Genomic DNA, 23,371 nt, shown 5'->3' with positions numbered 1-23,371 from the left:
GGTTTGGCGGATGCCAGGAGAACGCTACCTGCCCGAATTCATAGTGCCAACTGTAAAGTTTGGTGGAGGAGGAATAATGGTCTGGGGCTGTTTTTTTATGGTTCGGGCTAGGCCCCTTAGTTCCAGTGAAGGGAAATCTTAACACTACAGCATACAATGACATTCCAGACAATTCTGTGCTTCCAACTTTTTAGCAATAGTTTAGGGAGGGTTTCCTGTTTCAGCATAACAAAGCGAGGTCCATACAGAAATGGTTTGTCGAGATCGGTGTGGAAGAACTTGACTGGCCTGCACAGAGCCCTGACCTCAACCCCATCAAACACCTTTGGGATGAATTGGAATACCGACTGGGAGCCAGGCCTAATCGCCCAACATCAGTGCCCGACCTAATGCTCTTGTGGCTGAATGGTGGCAAGTCCCCGCAGCAATGTTCGAGCGGAAAGCCTTCCCAGAAGAGTGGAGGCTGTTATAGCAGCAAAGGGGGGACCAACTCCACATTAATGCCCATGATTTTGGAATGAGATTTCGACGAGCAGGTGTCCACATAGGTCATGTAGTGTATTTCTGAGATTAACTCCTCTGCGTTGAAGGACCACATATAAAGTCAGCTGGTTATGGTGATTAGACTTCCAGTGTCCTATATTCAAGGGCCAAATTATTCTGGTGATTCACTGTTTATAACTAAATGTATGACATTCTTTCCAATGTCTGGCAGCAGAACCGATGAAAGGCCTTTTTCATGAAGAAAAGAAAACAAGCAACAAGGGAGCAGTGTCACTTATGAACGATGGAATCAGGGAAGCAGCAACTAAACTAGAGGTATTGGTGGGGGTGCAGTTAGATGCAGTAACCATTTGATTGGCTTGGCTAAATTGACTAAATCCTAATCCTCATAATTGAGTAAAAGTGAAGATACCCCAAGTAAAAGTGAAAGTCACCCAGTAAAATACTACTTGAGCAAAAGTCTAAAAGTATCTGGTTTTAAACATACTTAAGTACAGTGGTAGAAAAAGTAGTCAATTGTCATAAGTGCATTCCTTATATTAAGCAAATGAGACGGCACTATTTCCTTATACAGCCAGGGGCACACTCCAACACTCAGATATCATTTACAAACTAAGTATTTGTGTTTAGTGAGTCTGCCAGATCAGAAGCAATAGGGATGACCATGGACGCTCTCTTGACAAGTGCGTGAATTGGACCATTTTCCTGTACTCCTAAGCATTCAAATTGTAACGAGTACTTTTGGGTGTTAAGGAAAATGTATGGAGTAAAAAGTACATTATTTTCATAGGAATGTAGTGAATTAAAAGTAAAACTTGTCAAAATATAAATAGTAAAGTAAAGTACAAATACTCAAAAAACTACTTAAGTAGTACTTTAAAGTATTTTTACCTAGGTACTTTACACCACTGCTGTAAAGTAAAGGTCATCTCAGAGCCCGTCACAGAGTTCAGGGGTTACATAGGTAATTAGTGAGATGGAGATGAAGGCTTGCTAAGCCATCCCCAGCTCTGCATACAATGGTTTTAATATGATGACATGGCACAAGAGTAGACCAGCATGTAAAAAATATATATATTTCTTTACTGTTTTCTGACTCATATTGGTTGTTAACAAACCCTGATTCCCCCTCCCTGGTTCCCAATGCCTACCTATTCCTCCACTGGGTCGCTCTGAGGAGTCATTGGACAAGAAGGAGAAGATGGAGGAATTGTTGAACTGGGAGGAGTTGTCGGAGTGGAGGGAAGTGGCTCTGGTCACTGGCAATGACTTCTTCCCTGTCTTCTGTGTTGCGGTGCGGCTCCACTCTGTGATGAGAAAAGACGAATGAGATGAAACGTTCTGCTCTTTTACCCTAGAGCACTGTGATTTCATAAATTAACCACATGTAGGTCACTGTTTTATTACAAGGTGTAGGTCAACAGGTCTTACCTGAGTTCTCCGCCAGTCTCAGTCTACCACAGCAGAGATAAGTCCTCCACTGCCTCCTCACGTTCTCCTTCACAGCGCAGTGGAACACAAAGATGAAGAACCCTGCAAAAGAACACAAGCTCCAGATTAAGTACCAACTGGTTACACACTTCCCCATGAAACCCCACACGCACCGTCTGTCCTCTCTGAGAATACAGCATTTAGGGCAGATCTGAAGGAGCTCGAAATCTCACCTTGAAAGGAGTTGAAGATGCAAAAGAGGTACATGAAGGGCAGGTTGACGGGCCCCCAGGCGAAGAAGGCAAAGCCCCAGGTGAGACCCAGGAGTACTGTGACTCCAACCACACTGCGCAGGTCCTGCAGCCCGTTACGGTGCTTCTTGTTGTCGGGGTTCTGCCTCTTTATCCGACACAGCTGAACCATCACTACCGCAAACATGACGAGATTCATCAGGAAGATGACACAGAAATAAGCCACAACGGTTACGTAGAAGGCAATGTCGTTCTTCAGCCAGCAGCTGTGGGAGAAGAACGGAGAGAAGATATATGGCTTACAATACAGTATAACATTAATAAATAATATATATATGGATAATAAGGTGTAGACCTATCAGCTGTCCTATTACGCAAATGTGAGTATGCATTTCATGATGCACATACACGCGCTTCATACAAAGACTCCAACTGTAAATCGGCATGTTGAATAGTGAACAAAATGCAAGGGACTCACAAGTCATCTGTGCGGGAGCCATCTACGTACTTTCCGTAGCCAACTAGTCCGTAGTTGTCCTCGTCAACAGCAATGACGACAATGACCACAAGGAGTGGAGTTCCTAGGTTGAGAGACAACAGACTGCATTGAAACCGTAAGAAACGGTCACGTTTACTTGCACACGGTGGCTGTTCTTCACTAACATGAGAAGAAGAAGAAAACAGACAGAATCCTTTCTTCACCTACCCCAGCCAAGGAGCGAGAACTTGAGCATGTAACGTGGTATGTATGTGTTGAAGACCTTGACGAGGGCCAGGTACATGTGGACGGCCTCCAGGCCCATCCAGGTGAAGGAAGCCAGCAGGAAGTAGTGCAGGAACCAGGCGGTGGAGATGCAGAGGCCCACAGCGTCAGGGTAGAGGGCCAGCCAACCATCCACCAGGAACACCAGGTTCAAAAACAACAGAGCCACACACAGCTGGATCAGGATCTTAGATGGCATGTCCTTACGCAGTTTCCTACAGGAACACATTGAAACGCATTAAGATTGATGTTGCACTGATTCGAGCTTGTTTATATGTCTTTGTATTTAGAGCAGCCCTCCAGGTGGGTGTCATCATGGATATCCTGCACTCAGACTCACCCAAATGCCAGGTAGGTGAGCAGAGTGATGGAGAGGAAGATGGCGGAGATACCACAGCCAATGTAGGTGATGTAGGTGAGGATTGTGGCCTGGAGACAACTGGTTATGCCCGTTCTGGACATGTCCTGTGAGAAGAAACACCAAAAACATGTAATACACATTAAATCATTCTGTTGACAAAGACTGAATGGGAGAGATCCCATTACAACCCTCTATCTCAGAATGGACTCACCAGTAGAACACCGAAGCAGGTGAGATGGTTGCAGACACAGACAGTCTCATTATCTGTGCTGTTCCTGACAGAGCAGCCATCCCGGTTCCAGCCTCCTGAGCCATCTATCAGATTTTTTTTTTAAAACAATTCTATTCATTTTAAGAGGTAGCCTTCGTTTCATGCATCACTGGGCTCGAGCTCCCTGCCATCCAGGACCTCTATACCAGGCGGTGTCAGAGGAAGGCCAAACATTTTTTGCAAAGACTCCAGTCACCCAAGTCATACTGTTCTCTCTGCTACCGCAAGACAAGCGGTACTAGTGCACCGAGTTTGGAACCAACAGGACCCTGAACAGCTTCTACCCCCCCAAAGCCATAAGACTGCTAAACAAGGCCGCTAAATAGCTCATCAAATGGCAACCAGAACAACCTGCATTGACCCTTATTTTAACTAACTCTCTTGAACTGACCCTATGCACCAACACTGGCCTCTACCCACACGCTCACACATACTTACACTAACACACCAACACACACATACACCCGCACATCCATAACATGCGCGCACATGCATACTGATGCCACACACACACACACACTCACACACATATAGACTTTCACACTCTCGACATATGCGGCTGCTACAGCTCAGTCTATTATCTAATCCTGTTGCCCAGTCACTTTACCCTTACCTATATGTACATAGCTACCTCAATCCCCTTGTACCCCTGCACATTGACTCGGTACCAACTGGTACTCCCTGTACATAGCCATGTCATTTGAAATGTTGATTGTGATTCGTTATTCACCGTCTATTTGTTTCTCGTCTCACTATTTCTATTTTCTATTTTGTACCTTTAACTCTGCGTTGGTGGAAAAGGACCCGCAAGTTAGCGTTTCACTGTTAGTCTCCAGCTGCTGTTCACCACAACAGTTGATGTTGATTTGACACAAGCGGAACGCTTACCATTCATGCCAAAGTCCCAGAAAACACATGCCACCACGAAATGTGCCTGTGTGGACAAATGATCAATAGACGACAGTGTGTCAAGGATTCATTGGGATGACAAGGTGACAGACATGAAATGCTTTCTCAAAGATGTCACATCCAGGACGCAAGGCATGCGGTTTTGACTCAAATGTACAGTGTGGTGTTTGCTGGACTCACTAAGACAGGTTCAGTGTTTCTCAGGGTGATGACCACGTCCTCCTGCAGAGACTTGATTGACAGGTTGGCCACACTGGCCCCCAGGATTCCACTATTCAGCTTGCTGTCTCCCAGGGCTCGGTCCTGAGAAACAGCATGGAAAGAATCTGACAATTACTACACTAGTCCACTAGGGTGTAGGGGTTTTTCAACTCTGTCATGCTTCAATTCTACTCTAGCAGATCGTACAGTGGAATAGGGTACGGTTTTGGGGTACCTGGAACACAGTGCTCTTCTGGTAGAAGTTGAACTGGAGTCTGGAGGCCTGTAGCTGCTGCTCAGGGGAGAGGTTCGCTGTGAGGGAAGAGGGGAATGTGACGGACCCCTGAGGGAGGGAGGAAGCCTCTGCTCTCACACTCCTCCTGGCTCTGTTGTCTCCACGGATCTACAAGGGGACACATTTCTCTATGGTTAAAACATAGCAATAAACAGGGGTTATGAGTTGACATACCAGCAGGGCCTCACACTGTACAGGGAGTACCATACCAGATCATACTGTGCTGTGCAAAGATAATACATGCAGAGTGAAGGGTGTCTTACATTAGATTTGCATGCATTTTGAGGGCAACCAAGGTTACAGTATTTCCTATTCAGTGTTTCCTTACTAGAAGGTTTAGGTCATACCTGCACACTGTTGGGGTCTCGGATGGAGAAAGATGTTCGCTGGAAATCAGTGCCGTCCACCGTTTTGACGGCGAGAGCGACCGATTCGGTTAAAATCGTAGCGTCTTCCTGAACAACCAGCTTCAGGCCCACAGTATCAACAATCCCAATGATCCTGGTAGAAAAATGAACTGTTACGGACGTGCAGCCTAGCAAAGCCATTGCTAAGTTTTCTTTCAGTTTCAAGAAAATGTAGCCACAGTCTCTTTACAGGCTTTGTATAAGTAATCCTTTCAGGTACACCTCAACAGGCAGCACAACAGGCAGCTCAACAGGCAGCACTACTGGCAGCACAACAGGCAGCTCAACAGGCAGCTCAACAGGCAGCACAACAGGCAGAACAACTGAACAACTGTACATTGTTTAGCTCCAGTCAGCTCACTTGGTGGAGGAGGAGGCCAGGGTGTCAGAGGAGACACCCAGCAGGTTGCTAACGATCGTGACAGAGGTTTTCCCCAGAGCCAGGCTGACATTGGGCCCAGCAAGCAGGGCCTCTAGCTGGGATACCAGCTGGTCCACCTGGGAGGAGTTGAGCTTGGACACGTCGCTTGTCAGATCCAGCAACTGGTTGGCCTGCTCTTCATTACTGGCTTCTGTGGTGTTTTGTGCTGTGGGAAAAGGGATCCATAAAAAAACAAGTATGTTCAATGGAAATGAATGTAACAGCAGCAGCTATGACGAGTATAGATCAAAGGTCAGAGTGGGTTAGAATCCCAGTGGTTACCTGCGGTGGTTGTTATCACGGCTGTCGTGGTGGTCTTTGGGGAGGCTGTTGCGGTGTTTACTGGTGGAAGGACGGGTGTTGATGAGTTTGCAGTGGTATTACCCAGGGGAGTTGTGGCAATGGTCCTGGTTGTGGAGGTGTTTAGCGAAGGATGAATGGGGTGGATGGTTGTCATTGTGTTGGTTTGTGGTGTGACAATGGTGCTAGGAGCTGATGTTGTAGTATTTGGAGCTGATGTTGTAGTATTTGGAGCTGACGTTGTTGTATTAGGAGCAGATGTTGTAGTATTAGGAGCTGACGTTGTTGTATTAGGAGCTGACGTTGTTGTATTAGGAGCTGACGTTGTTGTATTAGGAGCTGACGTTGTTGTATTAGGAGCTGACGTTGTTGTATTAGGAGCTGACGTTGTTGTATTAGGAGCTGATGTTGTTGTATTAGGAGCTGATGTTGTTGTATTTGGAGATGCTGATGTAGTATTTGGAGCTGATGTTGTAGTATTTGGAGCTGCTGATGTAGTATTTGGAGCTGATGTTGTTGTATTAGGAGCTGATGTTGTAGTATTTGGCGCTGTAGAGGTGCTGTTGGGTGGAGGTAATGTTGTGTTCAATGGGAGGGAGGTGGTGTTTTGTTGTAGAGTGGTGTTGGGTGGAGGAGACTGTGTTGTTGTTGCAGGCAAAGTAGTGCTGGCTATTGGGCTGGGTGAAGTGAGAGGAGGTGTGGGGTATCTGTCACACATTTCATTCGGGAGCACGCACACAACTTCTCCTTGTTTGCTAAAAAGAGAAAAGAACCGATAAATGTACATCTTTAGTCCATATCCAGTAATTGGTGAAGTGTTACAACTTAAATGTACATATAACAATGTGCAACGTGCTTACTCTCCGTCATTTACAGTGTTTAACATGATTACAAAATGTGTAACAAGGGTTTTGCCGTCTTTGAAGCACACAACGCCAGATTGGACTGACCAGACAAATTTGTCATGGCTCTCCTCTACAGTCGTCCAGAACTCCGAGTGGTTGAGGCAGCTCTCCGCCGAGCTGAAAGTCGAATTCAATAGATCTCCACTGGATCCTGGCCAGCTACAAATTCCTGTGTGAGATGTATGGACACAAACAAGCAGCCAGACACATATTGTATAACGTACATGAACGACTACACGGATGCTCTCTGCCTCCACTTTCCATGGTGGGGCTACTCACCTGATCGTGTCACCTTTCCGTCATAGTCAATGCCATGTTCATCACTGAACACAGTCATCAATGCAGTACTGACTGCACATATAGGCACTGAATGTCCAAGGCCCACGATAACCCTGCAGCTTTGGAGACTGGTAAGGAAACAGTAACCGTGTAGTTATTAATAAGTATTAAGACCACCATCACTGCACATCGAGGGCAGCTGTCTTGAATGTACTGTAAAGGTTTATGGGCCTGCAAGTATTTATGGGAACTCACTTTGTCTCCGTGCTAAAGCATTTTACGTAAGCACACTGTGTGAAAAGAACACAGAACAGGTCTTAAGGCCACACACGACGTCACACCAGGAGTGTGTGACAATAAGTTAGCATATGGTTTATTTACAGAGCAACATAAAACAATGAGAGTTCATTGTGGTGTTGGGTTATTATCCCCAATGCAAAATTACCTGAAAGATAGTCGATATGATGAGCAGAGGACTAGGGGGACTGTAACAGAGAATTATGTCAGGAAAATATCAAACGTGGTGTGGGAGGTTTGGTGCTATAGGTACTGTTGGGGTTCATTAAGGCTGTGATGATCGAATTAGAAAGTGTGAGAATATTTGACGTTAAGCAGAGGGAAAACTGTATTAAAACGAATGAAGAAATTAGGACATACTCTGTCGCTGAGGTGTTGTGACAGGGTGGTGGATGTCTTAGCTGTTTAACCTGGGGAAGAAGTAATTAATACAGGCTGGTAGGTTTTAAACACACATACATATACACGGAGTGGACAAAACATTAGGGACACCTGCTCTTTCCATGACATAGACTGACCAGGTGAACCCAGGTGAAAGCTATGAGCCCTTATCGATGTCACTTGTTAAATCCACTATGAACATTTGAACATCTTGGCCATGTTCTGTTATAATCTCCACCCGGCACAGCCAGAAGAGGACTGGCCACCCCTCATAGCTTGGTTCCTCTCTAGGTTTCTTCCTAGGTTTTGGCCTTTCTAGGGAGTTTTTCCTAGCCACCGTGCTTCTACACCTGCATTGCTTGCTGTTTGGGGTTTTAGGTTGGGTTTCCGTACAGCACTTTGATATTTCAGCTGATGTAGGGCTATATAAACAAATGTGATTTGGCTTGATTTGTAGGTGTGCCATTCAGAGGGTAAATGGATAAGACAAAAGATTTAAGGGCCGTTGAAGGGGGCATGGTAGCAGGTGCCAGGCGCATCAGTTTGAGTGTGTCAAGAACTGCAACGCTGCTGGGTTTTTCACTCAAAAATAGTTTCCCGTGTGTGTTTCGTAAGAATGGTCCACAACCTAAAGAATATCCAGCCAACTTGACACAACTGTGGGAAGCATTGGAGTCAACATGAGTCAGCTTCCCTGTGGAACGCTTTCAACATCTTGTAGAATCCATGTCCCAACAAATTGAGGCTGTTCTTGAGGGCAGAATCAGGTGCAACTCAATATTAGGAAAGTGTTCCTAATGTTTTGTACACTCAGTGTATATGCATGCACACAGACAGTGCGCAAGCATGCACACACACACACATATATATACACATACAGGTAACTGCTAAAATAAAGGAAATAGCATCATCGTGTCTTAATAGGGCATTGGGCCACCACGAGCCAGCACAGCTTCAATGTACCTTGGTATAGATTCCACAAGTGTCTGGAACTATATTGGAGAGATGTGACCCCATTCTTCCAACAAGAAATTCTATAATTTGGTGTTTTGTTGATGGTGGTGGAAAACACTGTCTCATGCACCGCTCCAGAATCTCCCATGAGTGTTCAATTGGGTTGAGATCTGGTGACAGATGGCTATGGCATATGGTTTACATCGTTTTCATGCTCGACAAAGATTCAGTGACCACTCGTGCCCTGTGAATGGTGACAACGTCATCCTATGGGGGCATAGCCATGGTAACCAAAATGATGGCCTGCCCAGCATTTTTATACATGACCCTAAGCATGATGGGTTGTTGATTCCTTAATTAACTCAGGAACCACACTTGTGTGGCAGCACCCACTTTCAATATACTTTGTATCCCTCATTTACTCAAGCGTTTCCATTATTTTGGCAGTTACCTGTATATGCATATTTGCACTAGCTCACCAGAGAGAAGATGTTTGAAATGTGCAGAGCAGAATCTGTGATCTGTACGTCCAAGGTGTAGCGTGCAGCTAAAGAGAGAGGGAGGGAGAGAGAGTTATCACATGGTGGGTGATGAAAACGTGGGTCCATCGCAGTGTCAGCGAACTCATCAGTTGATTTCTTTTCTATTTCACTTACCTGTACCATCGCAATAAGCGAAGCAGTTGCAGAAAATCTTCGCCTCTGAAAAGCAGGAATACGGTGCTTATCAAGATACAGATACGTGTGTGTTTTAAAAACCCACTGAAGGTTGAAACGGCAAGGGAATGTGGATAATGAGTATTATCACATGGGTAAATAAAACCGTTTATACCGATGGAGGGTTTAGGGGGCTTGCCGTCGTCCATTTGGGTTTGATTCCCAAGAGGAACATAAACAGTCCCGCAATGTCCACTGTAAGATAAAAACATGTTCGTATGAGAAGATGGATACCCTATTTATTCTATAGAAATTCTGCAAACACAGAAACAACAGCATTGCATGTACTTGTCCAGCTTACCATGAGATATTAACAGACCCTGGAAATTGACAAGTGTTTGGGAGAGGGAGGGTCCCATTGAGGGAGCCATTGCACTTCGCAGAACCGACTGGAGGCAGTTGGCCTGCGCAATGAGACAAACCCTTACCTACAATCAACAAGCAACAGACGAGAGGCTCTGATAAGGATATTTACATTTCTGTGAGAGATTTCAGATTTACATTCAGGTCAATGTCACTCACCCACTCTGTTTCCCACAATATCGGCTCGTATGGGGCTGTTCTCCGCAGCCAACCAAATGGCCCGCTGAACACAGCAGGGAAATGTGGGCTTCCTCAGCTTCAGCAGCACAGTACAGTTAGTCCTCCTGGAGGAATAGGGGGGCAGTATTAAGAGGTGGAGCGAGACAGAGGATGCTGACCCGAGGTATTGAAATGAGTATTTCAACTAACCTGATCCTCGTTTTATTGACGCACGTCACTTCAATGTCCTGTAAAGATACGAGTTTTGATTCAACTCACACGCTTTCACAGAAAAAGAAAAAGTACCCCCTTAGGTTCACATGCACATTAAGGCAGGTTGGTCTGGCGAGAGATGGAGTCTTACTTGAAACAGGCTGGCGGCAGTCATATTTCCACCTTCGTGCTCTTTACTGCAGAACAGACAATTTATGAACAGAGTTATCTTAGAACAGAGATGTTAGTTCATATTCTGCACATCTACTGTATATACTGTATATATATACTATATACAGTCTACTGTATATATCTACTGTATATATATATATATATACTTTATATATCTACTGTATATATATCTACTTAATATTGATATTAATGAACAATAATGACATGTGACTGAGTACTTTACCTAGTGGTGGCAGACATGGTACAGCTGGGAGAATGAGTTGTCGTGCTGTAGTTGTGCGGTGGTGTAGTCATGCTATGGTTGTAGAGTGTGGTAGTCATGCCATGGTTGTGTGAAGGGGTAGTAATACTGTGATTGTAAAGCATGGTTGTCAGGTTTGTTGTCAAGGCCGTCATGCTGAAGTCGTGCGAGGGGGTCGAGCTGTAGTTCAGCGTTTGTGCTGTCGTGGTGAAGTTCTGGGATGGTGTTGCTACGGTGAAGTTGTACGACCGTGTGGTCACGTTGTAGGGGGTGGGATATGCTGGACTGACTGAGGTGGTTCGCAGTGTGTCTGTCGAGTTTGTGCCATTTGATTGTTCAGGTTGGTAGGGCTCGCAGGTGTCCAAGTGAGTATGAAATAGATCCCACAACTGAAAAAGGAAAACAGTGCTGTCACTTTTGACGTATTACTAAGCAAATGTACAGTTTCAACACAATTCATCACACATCAGTCAGTCAAGAATCATTCACAAGCCTACCCAGTCACTGATGTCCGTTTCACTCTTCAGGTCTCCAGTCACGTCCACAGCAAGGACCATCCAATAGTAAACAGCTGTAAGACATACACATTCAATTAGATTATAGCACATGTCAAATTCATATTATACACTGAATATCAATGAGTAACAGTTCATATAAGGAAATCAGTCAATTGAAAATAATGAATTAGGCCCTGATCTATGGATTTAAAGATATGCATCTGTTAGTCACAGATACCTTAAAAAAGTAGGGGTGAGGATCAGAAAATCTGTATCTGGTGTGACCACCATTTGCCTCATGCAGCGTGACACATCTCCTTCGCATAGAGTTGATCCGGCTGTTGAATGTGGCCTGTGGAATGTTGTCCCACTCCTCTTCAATGGCTGTGCGAAGTTGCTGGAACTGGAACACGCTGTCGTACACGTTGATCCAGAGCATCCCAAACATGCTCAATGGGTGACATGTCTGGTGAGTATGCAGGCCATGGAAGAACTGGGACCTTTTCAGCTTCCAGGAACTGTGTACAGATCCTTGCGACATGGGGCCGTGCATTATCATGCTGAAACATGAGGTGATGGTGGTGGATGAATGGCACGACAATGGGCCTCACGATATTGTCACGGTATCTCTGTGAGTTAAAATTGCCATCGATAAAATACAACTGTGTTCGTTGTCTGTAGCTTATGCCTGCCCATACCATAACCCCACCGCCACCATAGGACACTCTGTTCACAACGTTGACATCAGCAAACCCACACGATGCCATACACGCTGTCTGCCATCTACCCATTACAGTTGAAACCGGGACTTATCCGCGAAGAGCACATTTCTCCAGCACAAGGTGCACCTGTGTAATGATCATGCTGTTCAATCAGCTTCATGATATGCCACACCTGTCAGGTGGATGGATTATGTTGGCGAAGGAGAAATGTTCACTAACTGGGATGTAAACAAATTTGTGCAAACAATTGTAGAGAAATAAGCTTTTTGTACGTATGGCACATTTTCGGGATCTTTTATTACAGCTCATGAAATATGGGACCAACACTTTACATGTTGTGTTTATGTCATGTCTGCTCCCCCCCCCCCCCCCCCTGTATTTGTCAGTTCCCCAGCTCTGTTCCCCGCTGCTGCATTGATTGTTTTTGCCTGTGTTTCTCGTTTGCTGACGCTGTTCCTGTCTCGTTCCATGTCCATTCCTTACCTGCTTCGTTCCTCCAGCGTCATCGTATGTGACAGTTTATATTTTTGTTCAGTGTATAATCAATCAATCAAACTTTATTTATATAGCACATTTCTTACAAAAAAAATGCAAAGAATAAAACACTTTTCTAGACAAATAAAACATTTAGATGGACAATAATAAAATTAAGAGATAAATTAAAACATTTAAAAAGAGTAAAATAACAGTGGACATGAGAGACTATTGCAGCAATATCATATATTCATATTATAAGCATGATTCATTGAACTTACACTGATTGGCACAGAGCTGTGAGAAATTGCAATGCACCTTTGCTGGCTCTGAAATAGAGGTGGGAGAGGAGATAGGTGAGGATCAGTGCATAACCATGATGCAACATTTACATTGCCTTCAGAAAGTATTCACAGCCATTGACTTTTTCCCCCAAAAAATTGTTATGGCCTGAATTTTAAATGGATTAAATTGACATTTTTGTCATTGGCCTACACACAATACCCCATAATGTTACAGTGAAATCATGTTTTTGTTTTTTTTTAACATTTTTACAACTTAATTAAAAATGTAAAGCTGAAATGTCTTGAGTCAATAAGTATTCAACCCCTTTGTTATGGCAAGCCCAAATAAGTTCAGTAGTGAAAATGTGCTTAACCAGTCACATAATAAGTTGCATGGACTCTCTCTGTGTGTAATAATAGTGTTAACAATTATTTTTTAATGAATACCTTATCTCTGTACCCTACACATACAATTATCTGTAAGGTCCCTCAGTCGAGCAGTTAATTTCAAACACAAATTCAACCACAAAGACCAGGGAGGTTTTCCAATGCAAGTAGCCTACAATCTATGGTGGTGAAACGAACAGCACTCTCCAAGGTGCTGATTCATTCAACGCATTTTAGACGTCACTGCAGTATGCCCACATACTTCAGTATATTGCGCCCAGACAGACTAAACAACTTCTTTGCTCACTTTGAGGACAATACAGGTGCCACTGACACGGCCTGCTACTAAAACCTGCGGACTCTCCTTCACTGCAGCCGACGTGAGTAAAACATTTAAACGTGTTAACCCTCGCAAGGCCCAGACGGCATCCCCAGCCGCGTCCTCAGAGCATGCGCAGACCAGCTGGCTGGCGTGTTTACGGACATATTAAGCCTTATCCCAGTCTGCTATTCCCACATGCTTCAAGAGGGCCACCATTGTTCCTGTTCCCAAGAAAGCCAAGGTAACTGAACTAAATGACTATCGCCCCGTAGCACTCACTTCTGTCATCATGAAGTGCTTTGAGAGACTAGTCAAGGGCCATATCACCTCCACCCTACCTGTCACCTTAGACCCACTACAATTTGCTTACCGCCCCAATAGGTCCACAGACGACGCAATCACAATCACACTGCACACTGCCCTAACCCATCTGGACAAGAGGAATACCTATGTGAGAATGCTGTTCATCGACTACAGCTCAGCATTTAACACCATAGTACCCTCCATACTCGTCCTCAAGCGTGAGACCCTGGGTCTCGACCCTACCCTTTGCAACTGGGTACTGGACTTCCTGACGGGCCGCCCCCAGGTGATGAGGGTAGGTAACAACCCTCTGATCCTCAACACTGGGGCCCCACAAGGGTGCGTTCTGAGCCCTCTCCTGTACTCCCTGTTCACCCACGACTGCGTGGCCATGCACGCCCCCAACTGAATCATCAAGTTTGCAGACAACACTACAGTGGTAGGCTTGATTACCAACAACAACGAGACGGCCTACAGGAGGAGGTGAGGGCCCTTGGAGTGTGGTGTCAGGAAAATAACCTCACACTCAACGTCAACAAAACAAAGGAGATGATCGTGGATTTCAGGAAACAGCAGAGGGACCCCCCCCCCCCCCCCCCCCTATCCACATCGACGGGACAGTAGTGGAGAGGGTAGTAAGTTTTAAGTTCCTCGGTGTACACATCAACGACAAACTGAAATGGTCCACCCACACAGACAGCGTGGTGATGTGTATGTGACAAATCAAATTATTTTTGATTTGATTTGATAGCTTTGGGGCTTACACAAGTCCGAATTTATTATAGCCTAATTTTCTAGACAACAACGTAGCAGTAGAACACATATCACAATATCAGAACACGATTCACAATCATTCTCTGGACTTTTCTGAACTCTCTGGACTTTTGAACGGGCTTTCCCACTTTTCAAATTCAGTAGGGAGAGGACTAAACTAGGCTACATGGCAGGATTACATAGGGACCTCTTCACTCGCTGTCCACCACTACCAAGACCTGTGTCAAGATCTTACCTCCCCATAACCTATATGTACAAATAAGAGAGCAGGTCTGGAATTGTGGCAGGATAGGATGATTACGCAGAAGGATCGCCACGCTTTTACGTGATGGTATTTTTGGGGATCGGGAGAAATAACGAGGAGGCTACTTCATTTAACACTGATCGCTTTTATTAGAATAAACAGTGAAACAATTAATAAATCAAAATAAAGGAAGGGGCAATAGTTTTTTAAATTTAACTAGGTAAGCCAGTTAAGAACAAATTCTTATTTATAATGATAGCCTACCAGGGAACAGTGGGTTAGTTACCTGCCTTGTTCGGGGGCAGAATAGATTTTCACCTTGTCAGCTCAGGGATTCGATCCAGCAACCTTTCGGTTACTGGCCCAACGCTGTAACCACTAGGCTACCTGCCGCTCCAAGAGGTACTGGGTCCGGGAAAATAGGTGCCGGAACAAACAAAAGTCAAATCTGAGAGGTGCGGGATCCTGTTATGGCAGGATCCGGCTCAAATTAAGCACAGTCAACAACCAGACAGAGTTTGAATAATTCTGAAAAGAATAATGGGCAAGTGTTGCGCAATCCAGGTGTCTAAAGCTCTTATAGACTTATGCAGAAAGGCTCACAGCTGTAATCACTGCCAAAGGTAGTATTGACTCAGGGGTTTGAATATTTATGTAAATGTGATATTTCTGTATTTCATTTCATATTTTCAAATATGTCTAAAAACATGTTTTCACTGTCATTACAGGTATTGTGTGTAGATGGGTTAGGAAAAAAAACTAATTGAATTCAGGCTGTAACACAACAACATGTGGAAGAATTCAAAAAGTGTGACTACTTTCTGAAAGCACTGTATAGCTCCACACAAACACCTATGTTATACTAAGACATCATCTGTCATAAATCATATGATTACTCATTGTGATTACACCCCTCCACCATTACTCAGACTGTTGACTTACCTGTAGTGACGTTAGAGGTGACTGTTGTTGGTAAAGGCGTGGAGTGTCCCGGAAATGTGTCATTTTTCGAGGTCACTGAAATGGAGACCCAGGAGCCGATTAGCTTGCCGAGTCTGTACAATACAACGCGTGGAGCTGAAAGATCTGATTTTAACATAGGCTACTGTAGTAAGAATGATCTAACTTACTGTTAGCGGTGGACAACATGATGGGTGAGGTTGAGTGCAGCGTAGAGGTAGTGGATGGAGATGGCACAGTGGACGCCATTGGTCCACTAGTCATGTTGGATGAGGCAGTGTGCAGTGGTGATGGGTGAGGGGTTGTATGTGATGTGGGGGGTGGGGTGGTGGATGCATTTGGTGCTGCTGCATTCGACATGGGCACCACGACTGTTGATGTGTTTAGAGTGTTAGATGAAGGAATGTAAGTGGTGGTTAATGTAGCTGAGGATGGTATGGTTGACGAAGCTGCAGGTGTCGTGGTTGTAGCTGATGTGGTTGGATAGGGTGTAGTTGCTGTGTTAGTATGTGACATGGTTGATGCTACAGTACTTTGGGTGGTAGATGTTGTAGTAGATGTGGTTGTTGTAGCTGACACGGTTGTGGTTGGTGTGGATGTAGTTGGTGTAGGGGTTGTGGTTGAAGTAATTGTTGTGGTTGTATTTGGTGTAGAAGGCGCTGTAGTTTTAGTTGATATGGTAGTATTTGGTGTAGGTGGTGTGGTTGTTGTTTTAAGCTGTGCATTTGATGGCGGTGAGGACAAAGATGGCGGGGTAGATAGGGAAGGAGGTGGGGCAGAGGCTGCAGAGAGTGAAGGATGTGTTAATGATGGTGGAGAGGGTGAAGATGGAAAACTTTGTGCAAACGAATGTCCTGACAACAGAAACAGATCATTCAACATCTCTCAGCGTGAAACCTAATGACAACATAAGAAACTACGCTGCTAGGAGAGGGACTTCTTGGACCTGGATGCCAAGTCATTCAGGAGATAAAGGTGCTGAAAGTTGACCCATTTTGCATACCCCACCATACCATAAGACATCATGTCTTCATCACTGGAAAAGATAAACGGTTGAGATTGATACAATTTAAAAGCTTTACAAACGATTTTACAATTTCTGAAAAAAAACATTGTTTTTTTTAATGTGTTTTTTTAAACCTTTAACATAAATTATCTAAAAACTTGTAAATGTAGATTTAAAAAAAATATTGCATAGGTTGTAGCTTAGACCGAACTTAACATGATCTGAGGTTTTTGTGTTGTGCCCACCATCAGTTGAGCCACAGCATGCTCTTGAATACAGGGTGGGTGTCATGTTTTGGCTGATAAATGTACTAAAATGGGAATACAATTGAAATGTAAACTTACAAATGGTACCACAATGATGGTTGGAGGTCCACACATCAGAGAATGTTGACTTGAATGTGAATATCTGTTGTTTTAAATGATACTGTAAATCCTCCATAGGCAACCCATTGAAATCATATAAATATAGCTAATAGAATAGACATGACCATTGAAGTTCAAATTTGACAGTGGGTGGACCGGTGGTCATCTTGGTGTTCGTAATTAGAAGTTAAAATGTCAATTCAATTAAAATGTCAATGGTGTACCAGCTAAATTGCGGTGGTCTGAAGGGATATGAATTCTATGTTGATTTTTGAAATGACAACCCCGTATTCAAGAGCATATTGTGGCTCAACCAATGGCGGGCACAACGGAAAAACCTCAGATTATGTGAAATAGGGTTTAAGCTACAACATAAGCACATATTTTTTTTAAATCGGAGTTTGCGTAGTTTTTGATCAAATAAATTCTAAAATAGTTTAACACTGTTTGTAAGCTTTTAAATTATATCAAACTTAACCGTTTATCTTTTCCAGTGATGGATGTCTCATGGTATGATGGGGTATGCAAAATGGGTCAACTTCAGGTCCAAAAAGTCACTTTCTGTCCATTTTTTCAATGGGCAGAGACATATTTGGAAACTTTTGTTTAAATCAAAAGGGATGCTGTCAAAAAGTGATTGAATTCTAACGGATTTACCCTATAATAAGACCTCACCTATGGCTGCATGAAGAAGAAGGACTAGGAAGGATACCCGGAGGAGCCTTGGATGTGTCCTAATTCCCATGTGTAGGAGATCTGTGGATCTGGTCATCTTTCTGTATAACGACAGATCACAGGATCAATGTTAACTACTCATAAATCAAGTGTGTAATGCAGAGGCTTCATTGTTAAAGAAACTCTGTATTAACTCTGATGAGACGATCCTTTACCACATATGAAAGAAAATACATTGAATTTGATCACACTACTTTGACTGCACTACTGAGATAGTGGTGGTGTGGTGAAACCAAACTGATTGATATGATGTGCTGACAACGAACTGGGGCTGTGGAGCTGAGTGGTGATCTGAGAGCCGAAGACCGAGAGAGGCATTGCACCTTTGTGCCTTTCACCATATTGCTTGCAGTGCCTTCCCAACCTCTTAAGGATCTGCCCTTTTTTTCAATTTTTGCCTACAATTACATACCCAAATCTAACTGCCTGTAGCTCAGGACCTGGAGCAAGGATATGCATATTCTTGATACCATTTGAAAGGAAACACTTTGACTGTGTTTAACTGTGCACTCTCCTCAAACAATAGCATGGTATTATTTCACTGTAATAGCTACTGTAAATTGGACAGTGTAGTTAGATTGACAAGAATTTAAGCTTTCTGCCAATAACAGATATGTCTATGTCCTGGGAAATGCTTTTGTTACTTACCTCATGCTAATCAAATTAGCCTACGTTAGCTCAACCGTCTCATGGGGGCCCCACCAATCCTATCTTGTTGCAGTGCTGTAGAATAATTCTGTGTGCAGTGGGGTGAGATTTGTGGTGCCTTTTACCATATTGTTGCAGTGCCATATCAGAACATTTCAGTGTGCAGTGTGTTGTAGTGTAACTTCTGCTGAGGGAGGGTAACCTACCTGAGGGGAGGCTATTGTGTCGACACAGTCTGGGGAAATCGTACAGTCTGCTGTGGGAGGTCAGAAAATGCGATCTAATCCATGTTAACCCATGAATTTAAAATAAAACTTACCTTGAGCATACTTACTATCTGTCCTGGTCTTCTGTGTTGGGGTTTTGTGTTGGAGAACATTAAATATTGTGTTATTATTATTGTATATATGAGGAAGATTTCGGTAAGTCTGATTCGGTCCTACATCACATTCCACACAGGTACTGCCATCCATAGCCGAGTATGACACCGATCAATTCCACCAAGCCTGTACGCGGAGACCCCTAATGGCAGGGATGCTATTCTGGGGTAATCACATAAAGCTCAAGTCTCTTGTCTACACCAATGGTACTGGTGAAGAAAACGGATGGGACCTGAAGGTTCTGTGTAGACTACCACCGACTCAACGCCCTGACCCACAAGGATGCATATCCTCTCCCCTGCATCAAGGAGATCTGAACCATTATGTACCACCCTCAGGGCACTGGGGCATGTGAGGGGTTTAATCAAACATTGTTATCTCTCCTTGGGTCCCTGGGGCAAGATGAGCAGATGCGTTGGCCAGAGCAGTTACCCATGCTTCTGCAGGCATACAACAACACTGAACATAGCAGCACCGGACTTACCCCATTCTTTGTAATGTGTGGCAGGCATGCCCATCTTCCTGTTGATGTGATTTCAGTGGTGAAGGCCCCAATGCTGTGGATTGGCCTAGATGGATGGGTGAGGCACCATCATGACCAGCTATGACGGGCCTACAGTCAGGTCAATGCAAGGACCCGCAGGGGCAAGACAAATACTGGTATAACAAGCAGGCGAAGGACCTTCCATTGATGGCTAGTGAACGGGTGTTACTGGGGAACTTCCGACAACGTGATCAGGGTTGCCACCCGATAACTAGCCACCCGATAGCAACCACAGCCTTTTGTCATTCTAGGACACCTTTGGCCTGGACTGCCTGCCAGTCATTCGTATCCGATCAGAGGAAGGGGGACCAATGCGGACAATTCATCGGAACCATGTGCGGCCTTGCCCCTACCCGATCTTCAGACCGCGGCCAGATGCAACTCCACAGACCTGTGGTGGGGCTGGGGGGGATCAGACTCACCTCCTGCAAATTGGCTAACCAGACAGGTAGCTGGAGATTGGCTGTAATTTCCTTTAAAAGCCCTGTGTTTTGTGGCGTTTGGGGCTGGGAGTTGAGCAGAGAATTTCTCTTTGTGGGGATCGGTCTCCTACGCAAGTTTCCATGTCTTGTCTGTTTGGTTGTTTGCTGTGATTGCACTGGACCAGTGTCTATGGAACGAAAAGTCTTATTTGCATATTTGAGTGAGGAAGAGGGCAGCTGCGCTGACGATGAACTGGGGCTGTGGAGCTGAGTGGTAATCCAAGAGCAGAGGACCGAGAGAGACATTGGTACAACGCACATCAAGGAGCTTTAGCTCCGCCAAGTAAGGGACATGATTCTTCCTGTTCCCCTTACACCACTCTTTCTTATTATTGGCCCTTTTGCCACGCCACTGAAAGCCACTATTGTTGGCAGGTTTCCCTGCCGTCTGTCTTCCCCTCATTTTGCAGTGGAGCCGGGTCCATTGTTGACGTCACCAAGCAGTCTCAGACGGGGTGAATTCCAGGACAGGGAGCAGTGTGGATCTGGATAACGCCATACAGAGACGTTTATTTTATTTTGAGGGGATATGGTTCTCGTCGGGCCCTAGAAATCGAGAACCTATAACATCCCTTTCTACTGGATATGTTGTTCTGTCTGTCTTTCCCCCTCCCTATTTTGTCCCATAGCAGTAGAATCCATTAGAGGGGTTGGCAGAGTAGAGTAGAGCTGGGCCAAGGGTGGGTCTCATGTTGTGTGCAGCACCAGAGCGAGATTGTAGTGCCTTTAATCATATTGTTTGCAGTGCCTTCTCTTAGAATAACTATCTTGTTGCAGTGCCTTCCCTTAGAATAACTATCTTGTTGCAGTGCTGTATCCGAATAATACAGTGTCACATTTGCCCGCTATTTACCTGAGGTAGTCAGGGAGGATAACCTACCTGAGGGGAGGTTACTTGAGTATACTTACCTGTCCTGGTCTTCTGTGTTGTGTGCTGGAGAACATTACACCCTGTGTTGGGTGGAGGTGAAAGGGGTTCACACTAAACTGTGACGTGATCTCTCAGCATTAAACAAATGTTGTTTTTAATACCTGTGATATCTTTGTAGCCATTTCCGTGTCAGTTACAAATGAATATTTAACACAATAGGGGAAGCCTTCATCTAATGTGTTACGTAACACAAGTAAGTCGTAAATAATTCTAAAGCAAACGCATTACTGTATGCCTGTTCTGACACACCTGAATTTACACTATCAAAAGTGTCCCGAAACATTAATACAATTAATCTGATCACACAATCCCTCACATGCATGCAAGCACACACACACACACATTAAAATCTACAATGCCACAAGCTGTTATTTGTACGATTAGATTAGTTCCTGGTAATTGTCGTTCTCTTTCCCTGGCATTGTATATTTTCGGAAATGTTGTTTCGTCACCTATAGACGTGTTGGCTGACAACGTTACAAATGATTCTGAATGGTCAGATGGCTAGCAACAATGACAAGCTGCCTTGTGGGTAATCGTAGGTGACTTGTTTCAGATAATTGTGTCTTGTTATTGATACCATTTCTTGTTGTAAAGTGTTTTGACTGATGTCATGTCTATGCTAATATGGCAAAACACTAGCTAGCTAACCAACAACTGTAACTATGTGTTTGAGAGACACGTGCTCATTGTGCAAATGTATTTATGTTTTCAATAAACATTAGGAGACTAACAACATTTTACATGTCAAGTCTAAGCCAACTCAGTCTGTATTGCCTCATAGTTGAGCACGCGTCGGTTTTGTTGCTAAATAATAAGCTCACCATTTAGTCATTTTAACTACCATTTAATGCAATAGCATAAAAATACAAGATACACATTTCAACACGTTTTTTTTTTAAAGTACTGAACATCATCTTCCATAAAGTATTTGACTATAACTTGACATGCAACATTTATTTTATTTGAGAAATATGTCAGTCTTACAGTTTCATTATCTTTTTACAGTACAGTTTCAAATCAAATCAAATGTATTGATATAGCCCTTCTCACATCAGCTGATGTCACAAAGTGCTGTACAGAAACCCAGCCTAAAACACCTAAAAAGCAAGCAATGCAGGTGTAGAAGCACAGTGGCAAGGAAAAAACTCCTAGCCTTTCATTATCTTTATACAGTACATAAGACAAATAATCAGAAATATGGGTATTTTAAAGCGAATGGCTTCTGTAAAAGGATTGCACGATGTTGTATGCCCTTTCTGCCCCATGAAACATTGTACAAGATCACCTTTTCTACGTGACTTGTCAACTGATACAGTATCGCCTGTGTCTGTGCTTCTTCAGCTTACAGTGTATCAATGAAATACAAATAATGAGGGGGAATATGTTTTTAAATACAACCCAGGTATTTCAGCAGTGCATTGTAGACTATACTATAATTCCAAATGGTGGCATATAGAGTGAATTTTACCACATTCTCCAAATGAATCACACTGGCTGAAGGAGAATGATGTAGTATTTACAGCCACATCCATACATGATTTGGTTTAACCTTCCAACATAAATTTGTCAAAAGGATACATTTATGAGGTATAAATATAGAAATGTAAAGTTTTGAGCAGTTAACTAGGCACTACATCATTTTGGTTCAGTAGTAATCAGTTTTGAGCAGTTTGAATAAGTGATATTTAATTGTATTGTAAACAAATGACAAGGAAATCATATCAAAAGTAAAGTGCATATTGCATTTTGAAAAGCATATTGAATATGTATCCAAATTGAAAGAGTGATTTAGTGCAGTAAACAAGTTACTTAGTGATTTGGTTTGTTGCACTCAGTCAATTGAAAATGTGCTTTGAGTTTTTAAACAATTTTGATGATCTGTTTTGATTGTTGTGCTTACAGTTGTGAAAATGTACCATGTAGTTGTGGAAATTGCACCAAAGTGATAGAAAAAACGAACAACACTGTAATCTCATCCTGGCTACCTCAACCTAATATAATTTTGATATCCACGTTTAATTATCCTTGTAAAAAAAAAACTGCCATAAAGGACAACAAGAAATGCTATTCACCCTCAGTGCTAATTGAACAGTCAATATCAAGTCAATGACCCCTGGACTTATAGGTAGCCTACTGTAGGTCTATGTTCTGAACGGAGAGAAAGATTCTGTGAGGAATAGATTTTACCTGGTAAAGCACTGCATACGGACACAGCGTACTCCACCACACCGCATAGCTGGAACCTTGTCGGGATTGTCCTCATCTCCATAAAACATTTGTTTCTCATCGGCAATTCAACAATCCAGATTTAAGCTACTTTCAGCACTGACCCCCCCTGAGAGAATAATTAAATAAAGCAAGTTTAAGATTGTCCTTCCCCTTTACAGACCAATAGAATATCAACAATGGTCCTTAAATAAGCATATACAGCACAAATGAAATCCCAAATGTTTCCCAGCTGTTGTTGAGAAAAAAATGTACAGGCTGTTGAGCCAA

At 43.6% G+C, this 23,371-nt stretch overlaps 1 protein-coding gene across 1 annotated transcript in view; it reads right to left on the bottom strand.

Annotated features, from left to right (window-relative positions):
* Nucleotides 1–23,371, bottom strand: part of LOC110533123 (uncharacterized) — a 27,311-nt gene extending 3,940 nt beyond the window's left edge. The window contains exons 1-29 of the mRNA XM_090188527.1: nt 23,063–23,371; nt 17,828–17,928; nt 15,952–16,563; nt 15,764–15,838; nt 11,312–11,385; nt 10,797–11,203; nt 10,533–10,578; nt 10,379–10,416; nt 10,169–10,293; nt 9,948–10,074; nt 9,762–9,841; nt 9,587–9,631; nt 9,410–9,477; nt 7,554–7,588; nt 7,299–7,426; nt 7,065–7,188; nt 6,097–6,938; nt 5,755–5,980; nt 5,334–5,487; nt 4,927–5,094; nt 4,671–4,793; nt 4,470–4,515; nt 3,522–3,625; nt 3,290–3,414; nt 2,893–3,164; nt 2,665–2,767; nt 2,169–2,452; nt 1,936–2,037; nt 1,656–1,811 (exon numbers count right to left, since the gene is read on the bottom strand). Coding sequence (XP_090044653.1) covers nt 1,656–1,811; nt 1,936–2,037; nt 2,169–2,452; nt 2,665–2,767; nt 2,893–3,164; nt 3,290–3,414; nt 3,522–3,625; nt 4,470–4,515; nt 4,671–4,793; nt 4,927–5,094; nt 5,334–5,487; nt 5,755–5,980; nt 6,097–6,938; nt 7,065–7,188; nt 7,299–7,426; nt 7,554–7,588; nt 9,410–9,477; nt 9,587–9,631; nt 9,762–9,841; nt 9,948–10,074; nt 10,169–10,293; nt 10,379–10,416; nt 10,533–10,578; nt 10,797–11,203; nt 11,312–11,385; nt 15,764–15,838; nt 15,952–16,563; nt 17,828–17,928; nt 23,063–23,151 — 4,879 coding nt within the window. The 5' untranslated portion in view covers nt 23,152–23,371. The remainder of the gene's footprint in view (nt 1–1,655; nt 1,812–1,935; nt 2,038–2,168; nt 2,453–2,664; nt 2,768–2,892; nt 3,165–3,289; nt 3,415–3,521; nt 3,626–4,469; nt 4,516–4,670; nt 4,794–4,926; nt 5,095–5,333; nt 5,488–5,754; nt 5,981–6,096; nt 6,939–7,064; nt 7,189–7,298; nt 7,427–7,553; nt 7,589–9,409; nt 9,478–9,586; nt 9,632–9,761; nt 9,842–9,947; nt 10,075–10,168; nt 10,294–10,378; nt 10,417–10,532; nt 10,579–10,796; nt 11,204–11,311; nt 11,386–15,763; nt 15,839–15,951; nt 16,564–17,827; nt 17,929–23,062) is intronic.

The sequence above is a fragment of the Oncorhynchus mykiss genome, chromosome 10 (genome assembly GCF_057628025.1).
Source record: "Oncorhynchus mykiss isolate SJ-2025 chromosome 10, ASM5762802v1, whole genome shotgun sequence".
Lineage (NCBI taxonomy): Eukaryota > Metazoa > Chordata > Actinopteri > Salmoniformes > Salmonidae > Oncorhynchus > Oncorhynchus mykiss.
Note: the sequence above shows the minus strand (reverse complement) of the source record. Positions and strands in the feature narration are given on the sequence as shown.